The sequence below is a fragment of the Astyanax mexicanus genome, chromosome 25, assembly GCF_023375975.1.
Source record: "Astyanax mexicanus isolate ESR-SI-001 chromosome 25, AstMex3_surface, whole genome shotgun sequence".
Taxonomy (NCBI): Eukaryota; Metazoa; Chordata; class Actinopteri; order Characiformes; family Acestrorhamphidae; genus Astyanax; species Astyanax mexicanus.
The window spans coordinates 22,850,552-22,875,857 of record NC_064432.1 but is presented as its reverse complement, the minus strand read 5'-3'; the positions used below and the strand labels follow the sequence as shown (position 1 = coordinate 22,875,857).

At 36.5% G+C, this 25,306-nt stretch overlaps 1 protein-coding gene across 6 annotated transcripts; it reads right to left on the bottom strand.

Annotated features, from left to right (window-relative positions):
- Positions 1–12,658: 12,658 nt before the first annotated feature.
- On the bottom strand, positions 12,659–23,294 carry LOC103034425 (mucin-2). 6 transcript variants are annotated; one of them, XM_049472415.1, is made up of 15 exons: positions 23,161–23,294; positions 22,735–22,791; positions 18,684–20,377; positions 18,264–18,325; positions 18,008–18,162; positions 16,906–17,235; positions 16,741–16,851; positions 16,617–16,686; positions 16,406–16,580; positions 16,108–16,169; positions 15,689–15,840; positions 14,394–14,776; positions 13,823–13,884; positions 13,579–13,730; positions 12,659–13,315 (listed from the first exon to the last, which is right to left on the bottom strand). In XM_049472415.1, exons 1-15 carry the CDS (start codon positions 23,264–23,266, stop codon positions 13,227–13,229), a joined length of 3,660 nt encoding a protein of 1,219 aa, XP_049328372.1. In that variant the 5' UTR covers positions 23,267–23,294; the 3' UTR covers positions 12,659–13,226. The 6 variants fall into 6 exon arrangements, with proteins under 6 accessions (XP_049328372.1, XP_049328374.1, XP_049328371.1 ...); XM_049472417.1 differs by having other exon boundaries at positions 14,394–14,548; positions 14,639–14,776; positions 16,406–16,686; positions 23,161–23,293; XM_049472414.1 differs by having other exon boundaries at positions 16,406–16,686; positions 23,161–23,292.
- Between the last annotated feature and the right edge of the window lie 2,012 nt (positions 23,295–25,306).

Below are 25,306 nucleotides of genomic sequence, written 5' to 3'. Positions count from 1 at the left end.
TACACAGCTCCGGAAAAAAATAACGACACCACTTCAGTTTTTTAATCTATTTCTAGGATTTTGCTATTTATACGTTTATGTTTGAGTAAAATGAACATTGTTGTTTTATTCTATAAACTACAGACAACATTTCTCCCAAATTCCACATAAAAATATTCTCATTTAGAGCATTTATTTACAGAAAATGAGAAATGGCTGAAATAACAAAAAAGATGCAGAGCTTTCAGATCTCAAATAATGTAATATTTATAAAGTTTTAAGAGACAAGAAATCAATATTTGGTGGAATAACCCTCGTTTGTAATCACAGTTTTAGGTATCTTGGCATGTTGTCCTCCACCAGTCTTACACACTACTTTTGGATAACTTTATTCTGCTTTACTCCTGGTGCAAATATTCAAGCAGTTCAGTTTGGTGGTTTGATGGCTTTTGATCATCCATCTTCCTCTTGATTATATTCGAGGTTTTAAATTTGTTAAAAGCAAAGAAACTCATCATTTTTAAGTGGTCTTTTATTATATATATAAACACCATACACATACAATAATATAAAGATTTAATTTAAATAGCAACTTTCTAGAAACCCAAAGACACTTTACAATTTACACATTTTTACACACAAGCACATCACACATCAACACTCATCCACACACCGGTGAGAAGCGGCAGCCAATAGCACACAGCGTACTCTTAACCGGAAACCACCATCCAATTTGTCTGGACAATTTAGAATATTTAATTTACATGATCTCAATGTTTTTGGACTGTGGGAGGAAACCCACGCAGTGACAGGGAGAACATGGAAACTCCTATCAGAAAGGTACTTGAACCCAAGACCCCAGTGCTGGGAGGCGAACATGCTAACCACAAACCACTAAGCCACATTTTACCTCCAAAAGTGTAAAAAGTACATGTAGAAAATAATTTGCTGTATTTTTTCATTTTGGCAGAAATGTGATGTCATCACTTTCATATTATTTAATCCCTTTACAGGCCTTACAAGTGTAGATAATAAAAAACGTTTTCTCTTCATTACAATTAGTTATTCACATTCTGAAAACGTTGAGGGCTTTGAAATCTCCTACAGGACACTTGGAGAAGATGCCTGTTTCCTCTCTACTCCACTTAATAATTTTAGATCAGTAACAGGAATCAAACTCAAATTCTGCAGGTTTGAAAATAGATGTAAAACCTAGACAAACATAACGAAACAAAAGGTTTGAAGGACATGAACTGTTGAATTTATATTTAGGAAAATATTGATTTTAAAATGAATTTCAGGAAAGTGCCGATTTTATTCATTATATTTTTAAAGTGGTAGATTTTCTTACATTTTCTTAAATTTCTATTACAATTAAATTAGAATTTGTAGTAACGTTTATTAACACACATGAAAGCTTTTTATGTAATGTTTGAATAGAAATCTTTAAGATTCAGTGGTATAATATCAGGTAGAAAATTGACAAAAATGCTGGAATGTTAGAGGGTTTGTGTAACAATCTAAAAAGTATAAAAAAAATCATTGGTTAAATAATAATAATTAGTAAATAATTGTATTTATATTGAAAGTGACATCAACATTTGATAGGTGTTGGCTCCCTCTAGTGAGCTGTCATGTTAATGAGAGTGTTTCCAGTTTATAAAGCCTAAAATTTAAATACACAGATAAGTACGGATAGGGCCTAAAACATTTCATCAGCCCCAGTTATTTATCTTTGTTTTTTTTTCATGGTAAAACGTCTAAACATTGAGAAAAGGCTGTTTGCATTTCTCAACAATTTTCCCAAAAAAATCTTTTGGGGGTAAATATTTTGTAAAAGGTATTTTAAGATTTTAAGATATTATAAGACCATATCACCAACAGCAATGACTGTTGTTTACTGACTATTATGACCACAACACATAGATGGCGCTCTGTTTGCCATAAATAATATTTCCTAAACAGAATATCTCCTGCCATCTTGTGGACAAAGACAATGTATTACTCTGTATGTAGAAGTATAGATACTAGGGTTTTATTAAATACTTCTGTAGAAGTTGAAGTATCAACTCTTTAAGTAAATGAGTAAAAGTACTGGTTTCAAAAGTATAAAAGTAAAAGTATTGTAACAGGAAAAAAAATAAAGCCGTTAGGAACAAAAGCTTAGGCCCCGCCCACAGAGTCCTATAGTGCACTACCCTCCCTCCCCCATTTTACTAAAAGCCATAAAAAATATAATGTTCTACTGTTATAATGTTAATGTTGATAATATAATTTGGGATGCACTAGACTGTTCCCTGTTTCAGCTGCATATATGCTGGTTGTAAATGAATGTATTTTAGTAGAATAAAGTAAATATATTAAAGTTAAAGTTTAGTTAGACTGGAGTTTGTCTGGAGTTCTCTTGAGTCTCTGCACGGATCATCTTCATACTAGGCTACATACATCTGGTATGTGTTGCTGGAGTGAGTGTGTGTGTGTGTGTGTGTGTGTGTGTATGTGTGTGTGTGTGGGGGGGGGGTTGTACTTCTCTAAAACCAGCTGAAATGAAATAGAAAAAAGAAAAATGAAAAAAAAAAAACAGCTAGATAGGAGAAGAGTGAGTAAGAGAACAGTGAGAGATTAAACATGGTGTTTAAAAACTCCAGCAGCACTGCTGCTGTATCTGATGCATCCACTCACTGTGCCACCAGCACAACACACACTAACCCCTCAAACACCATGCAGATCACTGCAGTGCTGAGAATAATAAAGATCCACCACCCAAACAGTAATAATAGCTGCTCTGAACAGGATGAAAGGTGGATAAAATATGCAGAAAAACAGAAATAATTATAATATGAATATATTTCTATAAAAAATACAGATTGATATAGATCTAGACAGGTGTGTGTGGGTATCATCAGACACACATCGAGTAAGCAAGGCGTGGTGGATTGGGTGACATTCTTTTATAGTCACCGGACGAGAACAGAAACAGGAAACAACACAAAGATGGTCATGCAGCCAGCCAGTTACATACTTGAGAACTGTCAGGCTTTCTACTTGAAATACGTAAACAAATAAAACGAAACCTTCAGTCCTTTAATCTTAAGAAAAAGAATTTCAAACAACACGAGATGATGAACATGACATGTTGCAACTACTATTAAAAACCATAGAAATACTCCTAAACCCTAAATCCACTACAATTCCAACAAAATCATAAAAAAAATGCATTTTTACTTTGAGCAACTTGAACCTGCACTTGTGAAATCTGATTTTATTTTACGTCCTCATTCTTCGATATCTGTTCTGTGATGATTCCGCATAAAAACATTTGCTTTGTAGAAGCTATGAATTATTTGCTTAGAACATTCCATCACACAACCCAGACCAAAGAACACAGACACCACTTCTATAAACATCTAATACAAACACACAATCTCATTACTGAGGAGAAGGAAATGAAATTAGTTACTGTTACAGTACCAGCCACTTCTTATTCAATGTGTTTTCTGTATTTTTTCTTTTCTACATTGTAGATTAATATAGAAGAAGTGTTCAGCACCTCTGGGAACACCTTAAAGACCAGGAAGGAAAATGTTAAAAAAAAGTGTCATAATCCTAATACTTATCAATCTTACCAGTCAGACGTTTGGGGTGAGTTTGGAATGGGTTTGGGGTGAGTTTGAATACAGGAACGGTTCAGGGTGAGTTTGATTTTGGGATAAGTTTGGGGTGAGTTTGAATAAAGGAACGGTTCAGGGTGAGTTTGATTTTGGGATGGGTTTTGGGTGAGTTTGAATATAGAAATTATTTGGGGTGAATTTGAGTTTGGGATGGGTTTGTGGCAAGTTTGAGATACGTTTGGGGTGAGTTTGGAGTGAGTTTGAGATGAGCTTGGGGTTAGTTTGTGATGAGTTTGGGGTGAGTTTGGGTTAAGTTTGTGATGAGATATTCTGTATTGTTCAACTTCTTTTACTACTTTATATTACACAGTAATACCTTCAATAATACAATGTAGGAAATCATGAAAATACATAAAAAAAAACATTGAATGTGAAGAGACGTGTCTAGTCTTTTGACTGACTATTGCACATTAAATATTAAAAATATGATTTTTCCAGTAAATGCTATATTAAAGGGAGGGTAAACTGACTGTATGGATGGGCGGAATTGCCAGTGAAGGAAGTGTACAGTTTAAAATCAGTTTATTAATAGTGAAAGTATGACAATAAATAATATGCACACTGTCTTCATGTGACAACAGCGTGTTTATAAAATGCCGGTATCTAAAAATACTGAGAAGCAGCATTACAGTACACGCCTCACACATAAATTATCTTGATTCAACAGCACTTATCATACTTAAACACTGTCAAATGGGTGCTGTGAACACTTAGCAAAAACATTACAAAATTTTCATTATTTCATATTATTGAAACTAATTTACTTGCTATAAGGTGAGATTTGTGATACAAGATAATATAATACAAATATCAAAAAATAAAAGTGTTGGTTGTAGAGGAAGTGGATATATTTATGCAGTACCAGTCAAATGTTGAGGAGGAAAATGTTTGACTACACTTTGCATATATATACTTTTGTTTACTGCATAACGTCATATGTGTTCTTTTATAGTTTTGATGTGGTCAATATTAATTCACAATATACAAAAAAAATAAAATAAATAAATATATATATATATATATATATATATATATATATATATATATATATATATATATATATATATATTTTTTTTTTTTTTTTCTTTTTGTATATTGTGAACTAATATTGACCTCAGATTAACAAACACATTTTAAAATCAAACAAATATAAGTTTTTAAATGATAATTTAATGTATTAAGGCTGACATTTATTTAAACCAATCTAGCCCTGTGTGAAAAAGTTTGCCCCCGAAATCTAATAACTTTGTTGTTCTACTGCATTCAAGTGTTTGCGATAACTGGCAACGAGTCTTTCAAAGTGTTTTAATTCAGCCACACTGGAGCGTGATCAGCCTGTTTAAAATCATGCAACAATTTAAAGTCAATTAAAGTGAATGCATTTTATCTAGGGATATATGTATCTTATATTCTGATATGTTTTAGTACATTATATTAATATGCAGATATGCATTCTCTTTTCTGCCAGTCAAGCTTTTTTCTAAACTTTGGTCACACATGTACTACAGATTTTCTAACTCTGATTATGGTAATTATTAATAAAGGACATTGACAATTTAATTGAAAAAAAAATCAGGATAAATAATCTATAATACTAAATAATATTTTTATTATATATTGTTTTTATATTTTATAATATTTATATTTTAATATTTCATATTTTTTTTATATTTAATAAATTATCTTCATAATCTCATAAAATGCTTTTTTTGTAGGTTTTAAGCTTGTGAGGTGGAGATTTACAGTTGAATACATATATTTTGATATATATTTTAAATGTAACAATAATTTAAAAAAATGCAAAAAAAAAAACAAACAAACAAAAAAACAGATCCATTAACTTTTAGATAAAAAAACACTCAGATCCATAAATTCAAATCAATTTGATTAAAAATTTAGATTTTCAAAAAAAAAAATAAACATTCATTTTATTGCCTCACCAGCTTAAAACATAAAAAAGCATTGTTATAATAATTTGCATTTATGAATGATGCCATTAAATACAAAAAAGTAAAATGTACATAATTTCAAATATACAAAAAATGTAGGGAAAAAAAAGTTTGACCTAAAAAAAGGTGTGTCTATTTATATAATTTTTGCAAATTTATTAAAAGTAAGGAAAGAAATGTGATCATAGTAAAGTTTTGGGTAATGTTCCTGAAGGTTTTTGAGGAAATTAATGAGGCGACAGTCTTTGTTTAAGCACATGGTAATTTGGCTGTTTTAGTGCACATGGTTTAACATGGTCCTTCAGTATTTGGTCACTGTTTGCTTTTTTCAGAGCCTGAGAATAGAGGATTTATCTTTATGGTGAGCAGTTGAGTGATTGGTGGGAGCGAGTGTTCAGGCGTCTGCAGAGTTGATCACTGACGGATAGTTTCTTTGAGAGAAATATGAGCAGTAGACTGTAATGGAGGGAGAGGGAGGGAGGGCATGTGGTTTTTATGATTGATTTGATGGACCAAAAGCTGTTGAGCCGGTGTTGGTGATGCAGAACCCAGGAATTTAAATGACTTAAAGGCATGAGGATGTTGTTGTTGATCATCTATTGTAGGGTGGGGTAGCAGATGTGAATACAAAATGCACAGGTATGCAGCTTGAGGTTTTTGTCTGCAGACTATTTTGATAGCTCTTACGCCTCCACATAAAGACTTATTCCAACATGTAAGACTGCAACTCTCCTCAATTTCATTTTACCTTTAATTTTTAAATGTTTATGGCACGGTATGTTATGAAACGCTGATATATACACTGCAAAAAATGACAGTAAAGAACTCTAATACCTCGCTGGCAGCAATTAGATAGCAATGTGCTGTAGTATGCGTACTGTCATTTTCATTACAGTAATAATTACAGTATGGTCATTATAATCACAGATATAAGTTTTTTTTTTTACAATATCTATTTAAAAGGCACTACAATTTGCATGCAATTTTAACACTGTAAATTCCACACAGTAAAATAATTATATACTGCATTTTTGCATGCAAATTTTAATTTATCCTATAATAAAAGAAAATACCAACTTCACCAAAAGGAGAAAACTAGCTAGCAATACACACACACACACACTCTCACTCTCACATTTATCCAGTCATGTTACTCACCTACACAAACTAATGCCAGATAACATTTATAAATATTTTATATTGGTGGTTATATGCAATATGTAGGATATAAAGATGATTTGGGTAACAATAGAAACTAGTAATTAATTTTCAAATAATGGAAAACGTACTATAAGAAAACACAGGTATAGGGTAGATGATGATCTAATGTTTCTACTTTTCTGAAATATATATTAACATTTTGATAAAAAAATATTTGTGCTATATTGTTGGAAAAGTAATTTATTTATGTTTTTTTTTTCTTTCTTTAAGGCTTATCGCTACTCATAGGCAGCATTAGATCTCAGGATACTACCACTGCAGTGACACAAGGAACTTCAGAATCAACTACTCCTACAAGCTCTGTTTCATCAACAAGCGCCACAAGTTCCTCTCAAACTACACAAAGCACACATGTAACAAGCAATGGATCTTCAACTCTGATCACAGATTCTACCCTTGGTTCCACAAGTTCCACCGCAACAACACAAGGGACATCTTCCACAACTCCGCCCACAACCACTGGAGACTCAACTACTATTACATCAACTATAGCTTCAACACAAACCACCACCTTCCCCACAACTCCAACCACAGATTCTACAGTAACTTCTGTTGGTTCCACAAGTTCCACCCCAACAACACAAGGTACAACATTAACAAACAGTTTTGGGGCGTCAACCACAACTACGCCCACAACCACTGGAGACTCAACTACTATTACATCAACTATAGCTTCAACACAAACCACCACCTTCCCCACAACTCCAACCACAGATTCTACAGTAACTTCTGTTGGTTCCACAAGTTCCACCCCAACAACACAAGGTACAACACTAACAACCAGTTTAGGGACGTCAACCACAACTCCACCCACAACCACTGGAGACTTAACTACTATTACATCAACTATAGCTTCAACACAAACCACCACCTTCCCCACAACTCCAACCACAGATTCTACATTAACTTCTGTTGGATCCACAAGTTCCATCCCAACAACACAAGGTACAACATTAACAAACAGTTTTGGGGCGTCAACCACAACTCCTCCCACAACCACTGGAGACTCAACTACTATTACATCAACTATAGCTTCAACACAAACCACCACCTTCCCCACAACTCCACCCACAACCACTGGAGACTTAACTACTATTACATCAACTATAGCTTCAACACAAACCACCACCTTCCCCACAACTCCAACCACAGATTCTACATTAACTTCTGTAGGATCCACAAGTTCCACCCCAACAACACAAGGTACAACATTAACAAACAGTTTTGGGGCGTCTACCACAACTCAGTTGTCAACAACTACAGAAACAGCTGGAACTTCTCCAATCACTACAACCACAAGTTCATCTTCAACAATACAGAGTCAAACAGTTACAAGCAGTTTAGGGATTTCTACCACATCTCAGCAGACTACCATAGGAGCACTTGTGAGTTCAGCGTCATCTACTGCTATTTCTACGCAAACCACAACTCCAGCCACTGATTCTACAGTAACATCTCTTGGTTCCACAAGTTCCACCCCAACAACACAAAGTCCACTAGCAACAAGCAGTCCTGCAACATCGATGGCTGCATCTGCAAATACTTCAACAGTAACAACGTTGACATCTACACCAGCCGCTAATCAAACTTCAACTTCTTCTACTTCTCCTCCTCAAACAACAGCCATTCTGGTAACTACAACTACAATTCCCGTACCAATTAACGTAACAGATTCTATGGCCCCACCTTCAAGTAGCGAGGGATCCATGGAACTTGGATTTAGAATGTTGCAGCCATTTGAACAAGACTACGCAGATGAAACAACAGCAAAATACAAGGAACTTGCAGCAAACGTTACCACTGAGGTAAAGGCAGTTTAAAAAAATAGCTTTGTGACATTTTTCATTATATTGTACACTCATCTGAATCTTGTCCTGTTTTACAGGTGAACCGGGGATACAGAATTATCTTCCCTCTCACTTACAGGCGGTGTCGAATATTAAAATTCTCGTAAGTACTTTTATTTTTTCTCTTTTTGCAGAGATTGATAAACGGCTATAATACTTAAATATCACCTTTCAGAAGTGCTTATTATGTCTATTTGTTGTTCGCAGCAAAGGTTCGGTAATTGCCAACATGACGCTGATTTTCAACAACCAGTCAGTGGTTCCTAACACATCACAAGCTGAAAATGGCCTTCAGAAATCTCTAGAAAATGGAAACACATACCTGGGAGCTGTGGACCTGTCCTCTATCACTGCCAGTAAGTGTCTCTGCACAAAATAAAAGAAAAGCACTGTCACAGAAAGTAACAAAATCTCCCAAACCAGAAATGCATGTTTGAATCCCAGGTCAAGCTGCTTTGCCCTCAGCAGTCAGAATCTGAGAGAGCACAATTTGTCATGCTCTTTAGGTGGGTGGATGGTGCTCTCTCCCAACATTATTCACACTGAGATGCACAGGCGTCTATTAGCTGATGTATCAGAGCTGAGGATCCAATACTTTCCTCCAAGTGCTCTGGCTACACAGTAATGCTGCATTGGTGGCTTCATCTGTTTTGGAGTCGGAAAGCTGTGTCCTCACAGTGTTGGATACATTGCAAATGATGGAGGGAGTAAGGGGGTTGCTCCTAGTGAGTGTGTGGGCTACTTTGTCCATTAACTATGAAAATATAAATTAATATAAAGAACTGCCAGAAAAGAGATACAATACAGTGATAGAAATGATAAATAATGTAAGAATAACAGTCATTTTTTTAATCCTAAGTCAATTGTGTGTGAATTGATTCTATTTTTTCTTTCTGACAAATCTTCCACTTAGCTAAACAAACCACTTCAGACACAAGTACAACTGCAAGTACAGCTACAACTGCAAGCTCGACTTCAAGCACAACTGCAAGCACAACTGCAAGTACAACCACAAAAGCACCACAATCCACTACAAACTCGGCTTCAGCTAGTTTCACTGGAACAAGGATACTGTGGATCTTCTTGATATGCTCCATCCTCTGCATTGTGTGAGAGATTCTAATTCTGCTATGAAACAAGGGAGTCAACTTTTTTTTTTTTACTTTTTTTTGTATTGAATGTATAAATGCTTGTTCTCTTCAAACCAATTTAAAATGATTTATCCTTGACATCCTTGACCTCGTTTTAGTTCCTGTTCAATTTTCTGTTTTCGGTCTCTTCTTTTTCAACTTGTTATTCTTATTATTTCTATATGTATTTCATCACTATAGCCCTTGGCCTATCATTTGTTATTTAATTTTTTCAAAACTCATATTCTTGTACTTTATTTAAAATTCACCTTTGCTTTTAAAAGTAAACTACTATGAATTGGGATTTTTGTTATGTATTTACTATGTTCTTTAAAATAAATAAATGTATGTCTTTACATCATTTTCTGTCATCTTTCTTCAGTCCTTATGTTTATTATGGGTTCAGTTACATTGGCATGAGGGTCAGCCTCAGTGTAATCAAAATTTAAATAAAAGTGGATTGATAGATTGTTTCCTGATTAATTGCCTGATTGATTAACTCGCTAATTGACTAACTGGTTGATTGCCTGACTGATGTGCAGAAACAAGAAGTGTAATCAATAACTTTATTATTTTAGGTTGGCCTGACCTTTAATATTCTACAGTAACCAACAATGAGTTCTCATATCTTTCATTAGGTGTTTAACCATGCAATACCCAGATTGTTTATAAGGTGGTTAGCTTTAGCTGGGATTTGATTTATGATCTCTCCTCTAGGGCAGCACTATATTACTAAATAATCAACTAAACTAAACATAATTTTGTTTGTTTGCACCTCAATTAAAATAACAGACAAATAACAATAAACAAAAATGTATATTTCTCTTTCTATATTTTCTTTAACAACTCTTGGCTAAAAAAAAAACGAGTATAAAGCGCAAAGCATTATTTTGTAACAGAGTACGTCTGTTTTGTCATGGCAACCCTTCGCCTGAAATGAGGCATAGTCTGCCTCCTGGCGTGTCAGCGTGGCCTCCATATTGGAGGAGGCAACCCTGCGACCCCAGTGCATTAAGTTACACTGAGGAAGGTGAAAAATACACTAATTTTACATGATTTTTTCCACATGATTTGGTTTGTTACAAAAGGCAAAGATGTGGTTATGATTCACGATGCTGTCACACATTCTAAATATGTGCTTTCATGTTGAAATATTTTATATTATGCTCTTAATATGTACATACATACACATATATACACTAATACACACACACACATATACATACATATACATACAGCTCTGGAAAAAATTAAGAGACAACTTCAGTTTCTGAATCAAATTCTCTGGTTTTGCTATTTATAGGTATGTGTTGGAGTAAAATTAACCAGTTCTGGTTTTATAGATTATATTCCAGAGGTTTTCAATTTGGTATAATCAAATCTATCCATCCATCCATCCATGTGTATGTGGCAGCCAGTCGATGCGGCCTCTAAGTATATGATATCTATGATAGCGAGTGCCACAGGTCAATATTCAGGTGATTGTGGTCTGGGAGGTGTCATGTGATGTGTCATGTGAAGGAGTGAATGAGTGATGTCAGTGTGTGGTGTATTCTGGGCAATGCAGTCTGGAGATGAGAGACCACTGGTAGACAGATGTACAGGAGAAACAGTTATGTGACAGAGTGTGACAGTTATACACACTCAGTTTGTGTCTGTAAAGATAAATGAACCCATATCAAACACGAAAATGTGTCGCTGAAAGCCTTATTTACTTAAGTTTATAAACTATTAATGAACTTCAACTGGGCATTAATTGGCTTTCTGCTGCCATTCTGTGGTACTGCTCTGCTAGCAGCATAGCTAACACAAGCTAAACTGCTCTGGGAGAGAGAACACTGGAGAGAAGCAGATTCCTTTGTTAGTAGGCAGCATATGATTACCTTAAATAAACTATTTGTACATAAAATTTTAATAGATTTTTTTAATGATAATTTTATCGGTTTGGTGTAGAAGTAACATTAAAGTGGATTAAAGTGTGTGTGTGTGTGCGCCTAGATACATTGCTAGCTGACTAGCTCTATTTAGCGTATTTTTGACTCATTTTCCTTTTTTTCCAGCTTATGTTGTTGTTTTTTTGCCTACTGGTTGTATTTTGCATTTTTAAAAATAATGCAGTAATGCCTTTTAAAGTAGTCTAATATTTGCTGTGATAAAAATAAGTAATATTTGTATTTTTGTAATAATAATTACAGTATTTTATAGGTATTATACATTAATGTGCAGTATGGATACTGCAAAATGTACAACAGCAACATATTAACTAGCTGCCACCATCTTACTGTAAAATTCTGTAAATAACATTTAATAAGACTAAGTTCATTTTTTTCTGTTTACTGTTTTTTTTTATTAAATAGGTTCATACTTTTCTCAATCAACTCAAGATGTGCTGTCAACCAAACTGAGATGCAGAACAAAAGAGTTTAGAAATCTGTTGACTAAATTCTGTTACTCAATCCTTACAAGTTGGCATCATTTTTTTTTCATTGAATATAGCCAGTCAAAGGTTTGGACACATTTTTAATCTGCATTTTTTTCCATATTTATATATAATACAGAATTATGTTATAAACAAAGAGCAACAAGTGGTCAGCACCTCTGACACCATTCCAGGGTCTACCTCATGAAGTGAACTGACACAATTCCAAAAGTGAGCAAAGCTGACTTCAGTGCAAAAGCTTTGGAGAATCTAAATAATAAAACACATTTTACTATATAACTCCATTTGTGTTCCTTTATAGTTTTTAATCTTCAGTAAAACTATATTTTTAATACAAATAAAGAAAATATATTGAAGGGGAATTATTGGGAGGTGTTTAGTTCATACAAATGAATTATCATTGGACAAAAACAATGCGGCCTAATTTTATGTTTTATTATTTATTTGACAATGCAGCTTTAATCAAATTCCAGTTATTACAGAATCAATAAATATGAACTTATAGAAATAGCAACTTCATTAGCTACTGGTTTTAGCATTACCATTTAAACAAGTATGTAGATGTTTACAATAGGTTCAGATATAGGTGATTTAAGTGCTTGGTAGTTTCATATCATAACAGTGTCATTTCTTTAGATATATGAAGTTGTCCATTTAATCAATAATTTGGATGTGGAGGAATTTTCAGGCAAGTCCTTACCACTGAGATTTCGCCTTCATTAAATATCCAATGATATTTGTATAAATGTAGAAGTATATTTGTATGTTTTGTATACAAATGAAAAACCCTTCATATAACATAAGAAATGCCTTCCTTTAAACCACAGAGCTTAAACTTAGCTTAGTATTAAACATAGACAAATATAGTAAACATAGACAGTATTGTATATTCACTGTATTACAATACATTTCTTGAGAGCTTTAACTGGTACATGTTTCATGTTGTTTTTGGAGTGTTTATGTTGTGATGCCACAAGATTGGGTTGTGGTTAGTTGTGCAGCATCATTGAAAGCAGAATGGTTATCAGAGAGATCCAGAGCAGAGGAGCTGAGCTAGTCACTCCTAGTGCAGTGGAGCCTGTGAAAATACAAAAATATATTAAATTAAAATGATGAAAGAAAGTATCTATATCTATCAAGTATCTATATGCACTGAAGTGCCATTTAAAGTCCCAAAAACATATACCATACATCAGTGCAGACTTCTGCTCAAAGTCATGGCACATGGGAGTAGTACTGTGTCTCATGACTTTTGCCAAAAGCCTGCACTGATGTGTGGGATATGTGAGTGGATGTGGGTGGGTGTAATTTCTACCAGAATCTCTTATCTGTTACACTGACCTGCAGTGACATTGATAGAATTAACACTAATAGTGAAGGTCAAGTTGCCGCTGTTAATGGCTTCAACAATGGAATCTTTCACTTGGGTGGTATTCGGGAGAGACTGATTGGACGTGAAGGTAATGTTGGAATCGACCAAAATGGAGCCACTCCTGTGAACAAACAAAACATTTACAGACTGGTTAATTCTGGATCATCTTTAAAGTCTGAAATTATTTGGAACTATTTGCATCTAAATTCTCACCGGAATCTCCAGATCAGCATACGGCCGAAATATTTGAACGATTTTTTGAAAAATGGTTCAAGCTGTAAAAAAAAAAAAAAAAAAAGAGAGAAGGATTATTGCAAATTAGAGAACAAAATATAGACCTTGTATACACCTTGTTCTTTGATGTGACTATTGTATTGCATTCTAACTGTTTTCTACTGATACAACTTCACGCTGTGGCCTGAGACACATTTATTAAAATAATCACTTACTAATCTGTATCAGATAAAATGTCAAATTAATCATGATTAAGCATTATCTCTATTTAACAAGTGGATTTGCCAGATTTTTTGTCCCTCACAGCATTCAACTTTTAGCATTCTGAAGTGGTTTTAGTGATCAGAGATGTATCTGTTTTAAATGTTGTGTGGCTTGGCTTTATTCAGATATAATTCTGATACTTAAGACGCACAAAGTGACCAGGTGAGAACTATATCCCTTCTAGGATTAAAAGCAATATTGCGGATGTTCTATCTTAGTTTACATATTACCGTGATGTTATGATTTGCACATTGTATAAAATTATTATTGACAATGACTTAAATACCTGAGTGGTGATGTTTGCAGCGCGTGTTTTAAACTGGGTGGTGGTACTGTCAGACAGGGCTGAATCAAAGGTCTCGTTAATGCTGAAGGACACGTTGAATGATGAGGCAACTGCGGGGGCTGCAGTCGTTGTTACAGTTGTGGCTGTTGATGCAGCTGTTGTTACAGTTGTGGCTGTTGATGCAGCTGTTGTTACAGTTGTGGCTGTTGATGCAGTTGTTGTTACAGTTGTGGCTGTTGATGCAGTTGTTGATGTCTGAGTGGTGGACAATGTCGTGGTTGTAGAAGAAGACTGGGTGGTGGACGGTGCACTGACTGAAGTAGCAGCCCCGGTTGTACTGATTACAGTCACACTGACTGTTGTTGGGGATGAGGTTGGAATGACTAAACAAAGAGAATACAGACAAAAAAGTCAATGAATAAAGCGTGGATAATTAAGGATGTTTTTATATCTGAAGGTCTGGACTGTAGTCTAAATCAAAATTCACGTTTCTGGTACAGGTATACATACATTTTCTGGTTTTGGTTGATTTTGGTTTCACGCTGCAGTTTAATGATTGATTGCACTAAAGCAGGGGCAACCAACCTTTTTGAAACTGAGAGCTACTTCTTGGGTACCAATTAATGCGAAGGTCTACCAGTTTGATACACACTTGTGAAATCACAAAACTGCTTAATTTACCCTTAATTAAATGTTATTACTATTAATAATTAATTATATGTTTAGAACAGGCCTGCGGGCTACTCATAAGGTCCTTGCGGGCTACCTGGCACCACGTTGGTGACCCCTGCACTAAAGATTGTGCATTAAGCTGCTGTCATCAGCTATACTTGACACTGATTGGTTTGTAGAAGTTTCAACATTTTTAGTTTCTGTTTACGAAAAGGGTTCATTTACAGTTGTAATGGAAAAAGGAATTCTCAGCGTAATCAGTTATGCCCTAACTATTGCTGGTAAGTGCTGGCACCATTGTTGAGGCCTTTAGCAAGGTCGTTAACCCTCGCTGCTCCCTGGGCGCTGCAGCAATGATTGCCCACCACTTCGGGCACAAGTTATCACTGTCACCGATTGTGGAGTGTGTTCACAGTTGTGTAAGTGTGTGTGTGTGTGTTTACTGTTGATCTGAATCTAGATCACCACTTTTGATAAAACTAAATTTTGGGGTTTTGGTTCAGACCATGCTTAGCAGCACCAAACTGTTTCCAAGGTCTGGACTAAACAAGGTAGGCCTGAAAGCACTGTTAATGAATTGCAATGTATGACAATGATATTTCTGTCTGGTTTATGAGACTGACCTACTGAGCTGACGTTCAAGTCTCCTGTAATATTAAGCCCCAATGAACCATTGATGAGTTGCTCCTGTAATGTGGCGCTCACATTGGAAGGAGTAGGGAGAGTTCCATTAGAATCGAAAACAACTTCTGTATCAGTTATAACTGAGCCACTCCTGAAATAAGAACAAAAACAAAAAAAATTAAGCTGGAAGTTCACAGATTGTTTTACTCTTATGTGTAAATCACTGCCATAATTAACATCAGCTACATTGGTCCTACAATAGAGCCTCTGGAACCCCAGAAAATATGCTAAACTAAACAGTTTCCAAGTTATTGAATAAACTGAATGAACAACATACAGGTTTCAATGGATTGCCTAATGTTACACAGTACAGACATTCTTTAAATTTCCTGTTTTATGCAAATAAACGTTCACTTACCTGAATCTGCGCACAATGATTCTGAGGAAGTTGAGGAATTTTCTTTTGTATATAGGCTCAAGCTGGAAAAAAACAGAACTCTCATGAATTCCTAAATTAATTTCTTTAAACATAATCAGATATTGTACATTTTTCAGTTGATGCCAGTACAGACATGTTCTCATTATTATGTTCACAGTGGCGGAATTCAATTTGGTTCCATATGCAAATTGTTATTGTTGTAACAATGCAAGCATCACAATTTAGACTGTATTGGCATCTGTACACATAGTAATATATGTAAAGTAGTTGGACTTACTGCATTCCTGACTTTAGTCTCACGGGCGATAAAAACCGGAGAATCTCTATTGTCCAAGTCTGCTACAAATGTATCAGGTTCTCTGAAAGACAGTGTGAAATATGGTGTTGTTGGTGCAGCTGCGGTAGTTGTAGTAGTAGTTGGGATCGTTGTAGTAGTTGGGGTTGTTGTGGTAGTTGGGGTTGCTGTGGTAGTTGGAGTTGCTGTGGTACTTGGAGTCGCTGTGGTAGATGGTGCTGATGTTCCATTGATAGGAGGAGTAGGCTGGGTGCCATTGACAGGTGGTGTAGACTGTGATGTACTGGCGGGTGGTGTAGGCTGGGTGCCATTGACAGGAGGTGTAGACTGTGATATATTGGCAGGTGGTGTAGGCTGGGTGCCATTGACAGGAGGTGTAGACTGTGATGTACTGGCGGGTGGTGTAGGCTGGGTGCCATTGACAGGAGGTGTAGACTGTGTTATATTGGCAGGTGGTGTAGGCTGAGTGCCATTGACAGGAGGTGTAGACTGTGATGTACTGGCGGGTGGTGTAGGCTGGGTGCCATTGACAGGAGGTGTAGACTGTGTTATATTGGCAGGTGGTGTAGGCTGAGTGCCATTGACAGCAGGTGTAGTCTGTGATATATTGGCAGGTGGTGTAGGCTGGGTGCCATTGACAGCAGGTGTAGACTGTGATGTACTGGCGGGTGGTGTAGGCTGGGTGCCATTCACAGCAGGTGTAGACTGTGATGTACTGGCAGGTGGTGTAGACTGGGTGCCATTGACAAGGGGAACAGCTGATGTGGCCGTAGAAGGAACAGCTGTGACCGGCGGGGGATTGGTTGGTATGACTAAACAGATGACAAAAAAGATCATTTTTATTAATAAAGTAAAGCTAAACTACGCAATTTGTAAGATTTTGCCAACCTTGGTCAAACATGCAACATCTGCAATATTCAAAAAAAAGGATTAACCCTGATAGCTCAATATATTAAAAAAATAATAATATTATGCCCTATTTAAACAAGATTATTTGTACATAAGGAGGTGGACATTTCTGGGTAGTTTTAGTACCATCAGAAAGAGCCATGTCAGTCATTTTTCAGCCTTTTACATTCTGTAAAACAAGGCGTGAAAATTACCTTAGGTAATATTCCACCTTTGCGAATTAACATTATTTTGTAAAGGAAGAGTCCATCATATTGGATTGACAATTAGAGCACTCGAGGAGGCATTCAGGTTTATTATGAATGGCATCAGATACCTCAACCTCAGGTCATTCAATTTGGATGAAAAACCTCCGAATCCAGAGGATGTGCAGAAGGACTCTGGCAGCTTTATGTGGGCAAATCACTGTGTGACGTAGCCTAATGTTTGTATTTCCTACATACATACAATGTACATGTAGCTGTTGATTTTAAATTGAACTTTATTGAACTTATTATTACTATATGTCTGGTTATCATCACATTTCTTTGGCTGTATGTAAATTGAGTATCAACTCTGATTTGAATGAGGTTTCTCGTGCATCTCATGCTAACTGGTTACGCTGCTCCATACAGTTACTAATCCCCGCTGATAAAGGCTATATTTTGGAAAAAAGGTGTTTCAGAAAATACTGACCTACTGTGCTGACGTTGATCGAGTCTGCTGTGATGTTAAAGCCCAGTGAAGCATTGCTGGCTGCCTCCTTTAATGTAGTACTCACATTGGACACATCAGGAAGTGCTGCATTTGGCTGGAACACAATCTGCGTTTCAGTTATAATTGAGCCACTCCTGAAAAGAAACATTTCAAACTTGATCAATAAATATTTTTAAAGATAGTAAAAGAGAAAACCTAATATTTTTAGAATCTTTGTGTATTAATTGTCACTTACTTGAAAGATAGCACTTCAATGTAAAGGAAGTTGACAAATTTTATTTTGTATGCAGGCTCGAGCTGAAAGAGAAACAGATCCCACGTTTTTTTTTTATTCTCTCTTCATTAAATACATTATATATGAACTAGAACTAGCATTGTTATTTAAAATAGCATTAGCTGACTTACACACACACAGTATGAATACAACATTATTTGTTGTCAAATTTACAAATCTTTTTTATTTCTATTTTACTATGAGCATGGTCTTCTTATCTTAGTTATAAAGTTAATACGTAAAATCAAGTGTATTTTATTATTACAAGAACAGTTTATGCTATGTTTTTATGCAGTATAACAATAAATACAGATACCGTTTTGATAACAGTAATTAAAGTTTATGGGAGCTTAATTATAAATAAAAAAGGGTTAAACTTACTGCATCCTTGACCTTTTTTGCTCGGTCAACAAATTCTGAAGAAAATTTGTTTGACAATTCAGGTTTGAATGGTTCAGGTGAGCTAAAGGTTACAGGGAAAAATGGTTTTTGTGGAGCAGCTGTAGTTGTAGGTGTGGTAGTTGTAGGTGTGGTAGTTGTAGGTGTGGTAGGAGGAGATCCACTGACAGGAGAAGTAGGGGGGGATCCACTGTTGGGAGGAGTCGGTGGCGATCCACCGACAGTAGGAGTAGGAGGAGATCCACTGACAGGAGAAGTAGAAGGGGATCCACTGACAGGAGGAGTCGGTGGTGATCCACCGACAGTAGGAGTAGGAGGAGAGCCACTGACAGGAGAAGTAGAAGGGGATCCACTTACAGGAGGAGTCGGTGGCGATCCACCGAAAGTAGGAGTAGGAGGGGATCCACTGACAGGAGAAGTAGAAGGGGATCCACTGACAGCAGGAGTCGGTGGTGATCCAACGACAGTAGGAGTAGGAGGGGATCCACTGACAGGAGAAGTAGTAGGGGATCCACTGACAGGTGGAGTTGGTGGCGATCCACTGACAGTAGGAGTAGGAGGAGACCCACTGACAGGAGAAGTACTAAGGGATCCACCAAAAGTAGGAGTAGGAGGGGATCCACTGACAGGAGAAGTAGAAGGGGATCCACTGACAGGGGGAGTCAGTGGCGATCCAACGACAGTAGGAGTAGGAGGGGATCCACTGACAGGAGAAGTAGTAGGGGATCCACTGACAGGAGGAGTTGGTGGCGATCCGCCGACAGTAGGAGTAGGAGGGGATCCACTGACAGGAAAAGTACTAGGGGATCCACTGACAGGAAAAGTACTAGGGGATCCACTGACAGGAGAAGTAGTAGGGGATCCACTGACAGGAGAAGTAGGTTGTGATCCACTGACAGTGGGAGTTGGCTCAGATACACTGACAGGAGAAGTAGGAGGGGATCCACTGACAGAAGGAGTCGGTGGCAATCCACCAACAGTAGGAGTAGGTAGGGATCCACTGACAGGAGAAGTACTAGGGTAACCACTGACAGGAGAAGTAGACTGTGACCCACCGACAGGAGGAGTAGGAGGGGATCCACTGACAGTAGGAGTTGGCTGAGATGCACTGACAGGAGAAGAGGGCTGGGATCCACTCACAGGAAGAGTTGATGGAGATTCACTAGCGTGAGGAGCAGGAGGGGATCCACTGAGAGTTGGAGTTTCCTGAGATACACTAACAGGAGAAGTGGGCTGGGATCCACTGACAGTAGGAGTTGGCTGAGATACACTGACAGGAGAAGAGGGCTGGGATCCACTCACAGGAAGAGTTGATGGAGATTCACTAGCGTGAGGAGCAGGAGGGGATCCACTGAGAGTTGGAGTTTCCTGAGATACACTGACAGGAGAAGTGGGCTGGGATCCACTCACAGGAGGAGTTGATGGAGATTCACTAGCATAAGGAGTAGGAGGGGATCCACCGACAGTAGGAGTTGGCTGAGATACACTGACAGGGTCAGTAGGCTGGGATCCACTGATAGGAGAAGTTGCTGGGGTTCCACTGACAGTAGGAGAGGGAGTGGGTTGACTGGTATTCTCTGTTCCAGCTGTTATATTTAGTGGCGTTTGTGTAGAAGAAACATCAGGCACTCCTGTTGTAGTATTATCTGAACGGACTACCTGGATAGCACATCCTCCTGTTCAATAGAAGTTGGTTTCAGAAAAATAAAATGTATTTAAGATAATGTTAATTCAGATAAGGTTAGAAATATACACTAGCACGTCAAAAGTCATGGGACAGGAACTAACACAACTTTTACTGACCTCAGGGATGTGCTTTGAGGTTTGAATTGAATGTAGATACTATTATGTCAGGGTTGCTCCCTGTCTCAATCATTACCACCCACTGAGCTGTCCACTGTGGGTGGTAATGCCTTTTGTAATGTTTTCCTGGCATACATGTGAATGTCCTTGGAATGTACAGGGGTTGGACAATGAAACTAAAACCACCTGGTTTTAGACCACAATAATTTATTGTCCTGACGGACAGTTCTGGTGAAAACAGGAGAGTTGAGGTGCACATTGAATTCTGCTGTGATTTGATCAGCCGTGGTTTTATGTTTTTTGGATACACTCCGGGTTAGCACCCGAACATCCCTTTCAGACAGCTTCCTCTAGCATCCACAGTTAATCCTGTTGAATGTGGTTTGTCCTTCTTGGTGGTATGCTGACATTACCCTGGATACCGTGACTCTTGATGCATCACAAAGACTTGCTGTCTTGGTCACAGATATGCCAGCAAGACGTGCACCAACAATTTGTCCTATTTTGAACTCTGGTATGTCACCCATAATGTTGTGTGCATTGCAATATTTTGAGCAAAACTGTGCTCTTAACCTGCTAAATGAACCTTCACACTCTGCTCTTACTGGTGCAATGTGCAATTAATTGGCCACCAGGCTGCTCCAATTTAGACATGAAACCTTCCACACTAAAATGTCAGATGTTTCAGTTTCATTGTCCAACCCCTGTACTGTCCATCCATGTGCAAAGTTTTTTCATATCTCAGCTTGTATCCTGTTCGTGCAACAATATAACCCCATTTAAGCCTGTTCACTACATTCACCCTAATTTTAGAACTATGTCTGAGACAATTTTTAAACAGATACAAATCCAATCACTCAAACCGCTTCAGGAGGAGGTCTGAGACACATTTAAAACAGATACAAATCCAATCACTTAAACCACTTCAGGAGGAGGTCTGAGACACATTTAAAACAGATACAAATCCAATCACTCAAACCACTTCAGGAGGTGGTCTGAGACGCATTTGAGTCACGTTATAAAAGGGTAAACGTATTCACCTATGTAAGTAACATTCAACAACCAAACCACCAACCAAAAAAATACATAGTCCGTGTGATATAATCTGATATTAGCAGTTCTGACTGGAAATAGAAACTCTTATCATGCCTGTCTTCTTATAATTTCTGTTTACTTAATACATGCTTGAATACGAATGTTATATTTTATTCCTAGAAAAAAGGCGCTGAACTTCCTGCTTCTGAACATATTTGTAGAAACATAGAACATTCAGTAAAACTACCTACAGAACAGGTTGAGCAACATTTTTCTTCAGTAGAACAGGTCCTAATTACAGGTCCTAATTATGTAGAACTTTCTTTAAGTTTCTTAAGAACGGTGACTAAATCCTACAATACCAATGTTTCTCTTTGAGAACATCAACATTATTATTATATTATTAATATTGATATGAACTGTTTTCTAAAGTGAAAATTTTTCCTCATGGACTTTTGTTAGTTTAAATTACCTTACATTTTTTTTTATAGGAGACAGTCACACGTCAGACATTGTTATTTGAGGAGATCTTAGCCCACACAAATGTCTTCATGAGATGTAAATATCAACCGAACTTAAATAATAGTTCTGCCTCATGACAGTGATATAAAATTTTAGTAAAGCTGAACAGTATAGAAATTATCATTTTTTTATTGTTAGATTACATTTAGAGTAATTGGGGTTCAGTCTGGCTAACATGAGACCGCATTTGGCTAGTTAGTGTAAATACATGTAATTAAAATGATATCAGGACACGATACAGGAAGTGACCAGGTGTGAAAGGGGTCTATATGTCTTAAAAGGACTTCTGTTCATTTATTATATATATTTAACTAAAACCAGCACTGTCAGAACTGACCCACCATTTAAGCATCAAATTCAGCTTCAATTTTTATTAAACCACATCTGGCCCATTCTCATCATTCTGTGGTATGTGTGGTATGTGGGCCAATAGTAATTGCAAGATGTGCTTTAAGGAAAAGATGCTCCCATCAAAATGACTTAAAACACATATTTTTACATTGACATTTCATTGTACTTTAAATGTTAACATTAAAAAAACATTTTAAAATAAAGCATCACCAGCAGTTTTTACATCAGTTTTCAAGTTAAAATAATTTGTTTTATTTGATTAGATAAAGTGCTGTAAATGACATATGCATATATAATGATAAGAAACCACTGTCAGACTTACCAATGAGACACAGCACAGCCAGTATGACCTTTAAATCCATCGTCCTGCTGCCCACACCTTAAAATGGAAACGATAATATTAAAAATAGATACACAATTAAATGTAATTAACTTAAAGAAAAAATTGTTTTATGCAAAATAAATAGATATAAATAAGTCAATAGATGTAAGAGGCCATTGATCCACGACCATCCTTTGAAAACCCCTCTAACATCATTTTACAACTTGTGCTTTTTATACAATATCATTCTATATACTGTTTATATTAAACTAATATTATTCATATTAGACTACAAATTCCAAGGTTAATAATAATACTCAATTCTAATGAAATAAAACAAGTTAAAGCTCTGCTTGATTGAAAGCTGATTTAACTAAAGCCAGTGGTAATTTTAGATTCACCTGTATTGAGCTGTCAGTAACTCACCTGTATTACAGGTAGCTTTCGTGTGGGAGCTGAATGATGTTGGAGCAGTGCTGAGGCACCTTTGTGACAGGAGTGTTTGTGATGGGGCATTTTGAGGAAGTACCATACAGAGGTCCTGCCAATCCCACAGCTTTGATGATGGTCCAATCAGAGGCCGGCAGCAGCTGCCTTGACAAACTTGAAAAACAACATGTGTTTAAAAAACCCAACAAGTGACAAGTGTTTTGTTACGTTTGGACATACCTATGTAGATTAAGAAAGACTACCTGAACAGTATGATCAGGGTACTGATCATACATATATATTTTTTTCTTATACTGTTTCCTTTGTGTTTTTTGTTAACAAGTACAAGTACCAAAACCTTTATTTTCAATGAAAGTCGATGTAAAATGTTTTTGGTCCATTATTTATTGGTCCATTCAAGAATAATTTTAAAATGAGGTGAAAAACTGCAGGATTCAAATTGTGTCAAACATTAAAATAGAAGAAATTTAGCATCCCTCATATCTTTTCAAAGAAAATTGTTTTTTTCTTTTTCTGCTGTGAAAAGTCCTGGAATTTAATAAGAAAAGGCATTTTAGGCATCTTTCTACTCTGACAGCACAATTATTCTTAAGATATAAAGGGTGAAAGCTGTAAAAAAAAAAGATGGAATATAGGATGAAAAAATGACAAACCGATGAGTGTAGGTAAGTGTGGTCGCAGTTCGTTGGAGTTTAATACAGACTCAATTAAAAAGGAGTTAATGGTGTATATAAATCAAGCAGAAGTACGTAAACAATTTACAAATTGCACTACAGTTCTACAGGTAAATTACAGTCTATAGTCCTGATTTGGGTGGTGGGTTGTTATTATTATCAGTACTGCAGTGATTAGCAGTGATTAGCATGGTGGTGGTGTATGAGCTGTTAGTGTGTGTTGTGTTAGTGTACGAGCGAGTGGATCAGATACAGTAGATTTGTTGCTCTCTTTGAAAAATAAAACTGGCTGCTCACACTATCAAACAGAGACTATCCAACTATCAGTACAAAGAAAACAGAAAAAAATATTGTCATTAGATTGTGCTGTTTTAGAGACATTCTCAAAGAGGTATGACTTAATTAGTGCTTTCTTTTAATGTTTGGACAGAAAACATAGTTTTGTTTTACAAGCACAGATAAAGCCAAGTTTGAATTACTCTGGGGTAGGGTTTCCATTAAAGGTATACAAAATATTACAGGTATGTCAGGGTTACAGGACAGTGAGTATGTTTACATTTACTCCATCAAATCAAATGACTGTGCAACATCAGAGTTTATCAGTAATCTAAACTGAGCATTCACATAAACTTGGGCAGATACTGGGAAAACTCATTTTAGTGTACATGAGCAGGTAAGCTATTCGATTCAATATAAAAAAGTCACAGGACAACACCTGATGTCAACGTCACATATAAGCCATCAAGAAGAAGATATAGATTATTAAAATTCTTCAGTTTCACTGTGGCACTGGGCACTGTGTTAAATGCTATTGTATCTGGTACCAGGGTCTGTTTTTGCTCGTGCACAGAATAAATATAAAATGAGAAATAATGACTGAGCTAAATTCCAGCACTCTTTATCAAATTTCTTAATAAAATTATAATACCTTACTCTGATCTAAGAAATGAAAGGTTGCTGTTAACATGACTTATTGAATAATCAGATAACTGCAGTAATCCACTGATGGGACACTTTATCCCCTGTAGGAGACCCCCCCTGGATTTCACCAGAGGTTAAGTGGTTGCTAAGGTGTTGCTCTGGCATAGCCCCATGGACAAACTGCTTCTAATCAAGTGTGAGGAGATCATATGTTCAAATCCCAGCAAAGGCTCAGCACTCCCAGGTTGTGATAATAGGGGAGTTCTAACCTTAACAAATAAAGGGGGCGGAGCAACAGTTTAAACATCTTACATAATGTTACTCAGTATTTAAATCAGCTGAAGCTCATTCACTAATGTTTAGTTTTGAGTCCCAGCTTGCTAAAAAGTAGATGTTTCTGTGAAGTGAAGATGAAAATGTAAATAATAAGTCATTGTGCGGCCTTGTCTTCAGAGAATCTTCCTTCTTTCCCAGAATGTAGAATTTAATCAGTCAACAAAGGAAAATGTTCACTGCTGATCGTGAGT